The sequence below is a fragment of the Drosophila guanche genome, unplaced genomic scaffold (genome assembly GCF_900245975.1).
Source record: "Drosophila guanche unplaced genomic scaffold, DGUA_6, whole genome shotgun sequence".
Classification (NCBI taxonomy): Eukaryota; Metazoa; Arthropoda; class Insecta; order Diptera; family Drosophilidae; genus Drosophila; species Drosophila guanche.
Window position 1 is genome coordinate 330,252 of NW_022995763.1, and position 5,708 is coordinate 335,959.

The following is a 5,708-nucleotide window of genomic DNA, read 5'->3' on the forward strand; positions in this document are numbered from 1 at the left end:
TAAAAAATAAATTTCTGAGAGATCATTTAAGATATCGATATTTTTGATGACAGTTGAGAACTTCCCCGAACAGCATTTTTTTTTTTCTCCGTCTGTTTAAACAATAAGTAAATTGTATAATTATTAATAAATTAACTGAAATAGCAGTTTTCGAGTTTTTTGGATTTATCTATCGGGGAGATCGAGAATGTGGTACCTTGATTGGTAACGCTGAGTATCTCAATATTTGAGTTGCTAGCAGTCCCCCAGAGCCGTATAGCGTAGGTCCAAATAGGCTTCAGTATGCATTTGTAGAGGCGAAAACGTTATTTGGACGGATTTCAGGGAGTTGATTCTAATTTTGCATCGAAGGAACCAGTCTTCAATTCCGTTTCTATTTTGTTTGGCTTTAGGATCATAACGATCTCTGCACATTTCCATGGACTTGGAAAGTGGTCTAGTCTGAGAATCGCGTTAAATACAAGAGTGAGCAACCGAATGCACTTTGGTGGTAAACTTTTTGGGGTGATGCTTCAGGGCCTGGTGCTTTTTTTTATTGTTCAAGCATTTGATTTTTGTCACAGCTTCTTCATATTTGATGCGTTTAAAAGGAACGCTGAAACACAGAGAAATGCTTCCGCTTGTTCATTGTTAGACCTACACCAAGTTCCGTTGCTTTTGCGAATATTTATTTATGTGTCTTTTAGCTGGTTTCTTTGGGTATTTGGTCGCCCTCCAAAGGGGTCCATAGGGTCCAAGTTTCTAGAGCTGGATTCGTGTTTCTGTAGCTCGCATTATGAATTGTACTCGTGACGATCAACGATCAACTTTGTGCCCAGTCCTTGGAAAAAGCTTTTAAAATCGAGTTCTTTTATTGTGAATCTTGGTGGGAGATAAATCGCTGTTATTGATACATCTGCGTGCATACATTTTATCTGAATTGTGGGCAAATGTTGCTGGGATGGTTAAGAGAGCATTTCACACATCTGTGAGTGTGAGTGTGAGTGAATGCCCTCTCATGTTTAAGTTGGTACTGTGTGTGAAACTTGACAAAATCTTTAGTAAGAGTTTTAACAAGTTTCCTGTACTCTCACATGACCATCGCGTTGTACTTTACAAAAGAAAAGCTCTTATTTAATTGTAGTCTCGAGGTAAACTAACATCCGAACAATATATGAACACCAAAATTCAAATGCAAGTTTGTAAAATATAGGGTCATAATGTATACGATCCAATCAAAATTAGTATTTATAATAAGCCAAATAGATTCTTCAACCGGATTAAATGATTGTTTCAGTGTTAAAAGGCTTTCCAAGCTAGTAATTTCAATTAGAACATCAAAATCGTGGAATATGATTTAAGACTACGGTATATTTTTAAAATGAGAAGTTATATCTTGGTATTTTTTTGAGGGGCAGACGGTATGTTTGATCGAAAATGCCGCGGTCACACTGATCTCTAGATTCCATTAAAATACACTAAAAAAGTATTGTTTTCGCTTAAAAACGGGTACACGGCGTACAATCTACGTAATCTACGTAGCAAAAAGCCCATAATACGGGGGTGAGTAGAGAGTAGGCGGTCAATCGAAGCAACATGTACGGTTGACACTTGCGGTCATTCGAGAAAATGTCGTGCGGCGTCATTTGTTAACAGTTCATTCTTCCACTCACACTCGTGCAGTTATACAACACACACACAAACAGACCCGCACACACAAACACACATCAATAGACTTTGGCCCACAGATAGGCGCCCAGCGACGGATATGAGCAGCCAGGGACACCACAAGATGCATAGATCGTCCTCCTCCACCGGCAAGAGTAACAAACCCGAGCAGGAGTACACCGATGAAATCGATCTGTGCGACCGCTTCTCGGCGGACATGGCACGCCTCTGCATGAACGAACACTACTCGGACGTGGAGTTTTCGGTCGAGGAGCAGCTACTGCCGGCCCATCGCGTCATCCTGGCAGCGCGCAGCGAGTACTTCCGCGCCCTGCTCTACGGCGGCATGTCCGAGACGACACAGCGACGCATTACGCTGGAGGTGTCGCTGGATCCGTTCAAAACGCTGCTGCGGTACATTTACTCGGGGACGCTGCTGCTGTCCACCCTGGACGAGGATGCCGTGATCGATGTGCTCGGCATGGCCAATCAGTATGGCTTCCAGGATCTGGAGATGGCCATATCCAAATATCTGCGCCAGTACTTGGCACTCAGCAATGTGTGCATGATACTGGACGCGGCGCGCCTCTACAACCTGGACGAGCTGACCAATGTGTGTCTGGCGTTTATGGATCGCAATGCACGCGAACTCCTACAGCACGACTCATTCAAAATGCTCTCCAAGGTGGGTGCCCCAGGTGGGGGAAAGTCACAAGATGGGCCAGCACATGATAATCCCTTTGGCAATCTCTGCAGGAATCTCTAGAGGAAGTGCTGCGGCGGGACTCATTTTTTGCTGCCGAAGTGCACATCTTTCAGGCCGTTTGGAAGTGGAGCCGCTACAATCCGAATGTCGACATCAAGTCGGTCGTCTCGTTCGTCCGTCTGCCACTGATGAATCTCGAGGATCTGCTGCAGGTGGTGCGACCCTCCACCATACTTGAGCCGGACAAAATACTCGATGCCCTGCAGGAGAGAAGTACCTCAAAGTCGCTGCCCTACCGGGCCGCCCTCTTTCCCGATGAAAATGTGGCCACGGAGAAGCACGATTCGCATTGCATTCAGGGCGATTGCCGGTCGGCCCTGCTCGATGGAGATGTCACCGACTATGACATGGAGAACGGCTACACGCGGCACTCGATCACGGAGAACGATGCCGGCATTGTCGTCGAACTGGGCACCACATTCATGATCAATCACATCCGCATGCTGCTGTGGGATAGGGACAGTCGGGCGTACTCCTACTACGTGGAAGTCTCTGGCGACATGATGCACTGGGAGTGCGTCGTCGACTACAGCGAGTTCCATTGCCGCTCCTGGCAGTATCTATACTTTCCGGCACGTGCCGTGCGCTACATTCGGCTAGTGGGCACACAGAACACCGTCAATCGGGTAAGCAAGTGGCCAACCAAGGATTCTCCCTGATTTATCGATCCTTTCCCTCTCTTCTCCCTCTTGCCACAGGTGTTTCATGTAGTCGGACTGGAGGCCATGCACGCGAGCAATGTGCCCACTTTGGTGGGTCACTTTGTGGCACCGCAGCGGAATGTGGCCACTGTTGACCTGAGCGCCATTGTCACGGATGGTGTCAGTCGCACACGCAATGCGCTGATCAACGGGGATTATGTGCGCTATGACTGGGACTCGGGGTATACCTGCCATCAGCTGGGCAGCGGCGATATCGTTGTACGCCTGGGGCAGCCCTATCACGTGGGATCGATGCGTCTGCTGCTGTGGGACTGCGACGATCGCACCTACAGCTTCTACATTGAGACCTCGACGAATCGTCGCGACTGGCAAATTGTGGTGGACCGGCGCAACAACAAGGTGCGCTCCTGGCAGAACTTTCACTTTACGCCCCGGCCCGTTGTGTTCATACGGATTGTGGGCACCAGAAATACAGCGAATGAGGTAAGCAATTGTCTGTCCGTTGGCTTGGCCGGTGCCACGAATCAACTCATGACTAGTCCCAAATACAGATATTCCATTGCGTCCATCTCGAGTGCCCCTCGCAGGACAAGAGCTATCTGAAGGAGAAGGAGAAGGAAAAGGAGTTTGGGCGGGAGCGCGATAGGGAACGCGAACGAAAGCGAGATCTGGGCAATCTCCTTAAGCCGATTGTCCCAACAAGCGATGACAACATTGCCTCCACTTCAGCGTCAGCTATAGCAGCCCTTGCAGCCATCAGCAGCTCATCATCATCATTGGCATCGCGCTTGACTGTTGAGCTCAGCCAGAACGAACTTAAAGCATACAGCCCTGCTTCGACGCAGCCACCTACTGAGGCACTGCTCGATGTTACATCGAAAGCCGAGTACACACCAGACGAAGACGCCTTAGCGCCGCCTTCCCCAGTAACAGAATTCACACCAGAACCAGCGGCAGCAGTAACAACTGAACCAACCCCACGACACGAGCAGGAAAAGGAAAAAGAGCAGAGACAGGCGGCACTGCCGCCTCAACCTCAAGCAGATGTTGAGACAGTACCAACACCGCTGCTGGTCGAGCTGGAGACAAGTGAGCCAGCAGCAGGAGCAGTAGCAGCAGCAGCAGCGATAGTGGCAGTGGTTCCTCCTTCCCCGCGACGCTGAGTGCTGATTGAACGAGTTTTGTACTTTGTACTTTGTTTTTGTTTTTAATTTTTTTTTTTACGAGTGTCCGCCACTCTAAAATACTCCTGTGGTCAAATTGTAATTGTTGTAGACGCGGTAGGCTCACTGCCACCCATTGAGCACCCCATTTGCAGAGAGTGTGTCGGTGTGTCTCCAGTTTATTTGCAATCCTGCACCGTATTTGTTATCTAGTCCTTCCCAGTGCCGTCAACCCAAGACACGCTCGAAACATTCGCATCGCTAATTGTTGTTTTTACATACGTTTTACGCGTATTTTAATTGTTTTATAAATTATTTGTTCCAATACATTTTATTGGAATTGATCGAGTATCGAGGATCGCGGAGCCTACCCCTTTGTTTGCCAGGCATCAGAGTTATTTGATAAGTTAATAGTACCCTTTATTTGTACAAAATTGTGTAGTCGAACCAAAAGTGTATACGATATTCAGCCCGGGGCAACGGAAGTGTCTCTTCACATGCCAGAATTGATGAACATTTTTAAAATATTCAAAAATTATCCAAAAAAAGTAGTGGGGCAGTCAAAGGAAAGCTCTCGCGGGCTATAATTTCTGTGGCCATGTTTGGGACTTTCCTTTGTGCGGCTTCCCAGCACGCTCCTGCCCTGGGTGTACACCAAAATTTAACTTATTTACTCGTATAAAATTTAATTTGTATCATACATCGTAAAACATTTCATTGAAATTTGCACCCCAAAATAAAACCTAACCAAAAATGTTCCACACAAACGAAATCATCCATCGATATGCATTGGGTCGAAAACAGCAGCCGTAGGCAGTGGGTGGGCGTCCGGAATGACAGAGACAGAGAAAGAAACAGAAAGAGCTTTGGCACTTGGCGAATCAGAGAGAGACGGAGATAGCTAACTGTGCCGTCAGACAGGCGCAGAAAATTGCAATGTACATAGAATCCAGAGCGCAAGCGCAACTATTTTTCCTGCGGGGGCGGGGTGCATGCGGCCGAGCAGAGTCAGCGCAATAGAGAGAGAGAGACAGAGAGAGAGAGAGCGCGTGCTAGCCTAGTTCGCTCATTTAACCCAAGGTGTTCATAAGGTGGGGCGTGGCAAAGAGCGCTCTCACGACAACAAGCTCTCAGATGTACCGTATAATTGTTAGAATAAAGCTCTCAAAGTGAACGCTGACCTTTGCCAGAATGCAAATTTAAAAAAATGTATTCTATTTGCTGTTAAGAAATCGTTTTGTGATTAACGAATTGTAAGAAATGAAAGATTGGAGCGGAGCGTGTATGCCGTGCACACACCACCTTTTGTATGTGTACACCTTGGCTGTGTTAACCGTTATGCTGCAGGTAGTTAACTAGCAGCGACAGCGGCAGCGGCAGCGCAGCAACGCAGGCAATAAGCTTCGCGGTCGCGGTCACCAGTCGCGACGCCTTGCGACAGCAACAGCGACACCGACACGACACTCGTAG

General features: G+C 47.6%; 1 protein-coding gene across 3 annotated transcripts; it reads left to right on the forward strand.

Annotated features, from left to right (window-relative positions):
* The first annotated feature begins 1,405 nt into the window (after positions 1-1,405).
* LOC117590941 (BTB/POZ domain-containing protein 9) lies at positions 1,406-4,767 on the forward strand. Of its 3 annotated transcripts, none has more exons than XM_034283983.1 (5): positions 1,406-1,542; positions 1,663-2,332; positions 2,404-3,039; positions 3,112-3,558; positions 3,615-4,767. In XM_034283983.1, exons 2-5 carry the CDS (start codon positions 1,748-1,750, stop codon positions 4,236-4,238), a joined length of 2,292 nt encoding a protein of 763 aa, XP_034139874.1. In that variant the 5' UTR covers positions 1,406-1,542; positions 1,663-1,747; the 3' UTR covers positions 4,239-4,767. The 3 variants fall into 3 exon arrangements, with proteins under 3 accessions (XP_034139874.1, XP_034139876.1, XP_034139875.1); XM_034283985.1 differs by having other exon boundaries at positions 3,627-4,767; XM_034283984.1 differs by lacking the exon at positions 1,406-1,542 and having other exon boundaries at positions 1,579-2,332.
* Positions 4,768-5,708: the final 941 nt, after the last annotated feature.

Coding starts and splice junctions, on each gene's coding strand:
- LOC117590941 (XM_034283983.1), top strand. CDS start 1,748: ATGAGCAGCCAGGGACACCACAAGATGCATAGATCGTCCTCCTCCACC. Junction 2,333..2,403: donor CATTCAAAATGCTCTCCAAG/GTGGGTGCCCCA, acceptor CAATCTCTGCAG/GAATCTCTAGAGGAAGTGCT. Junction 3,559..3,614: donor CCAGAAATACAGCGAATGAG/GTAAGCAATTGT, acceptor ACTCATGACTAG/TCCCAAATACAGATATTCCA.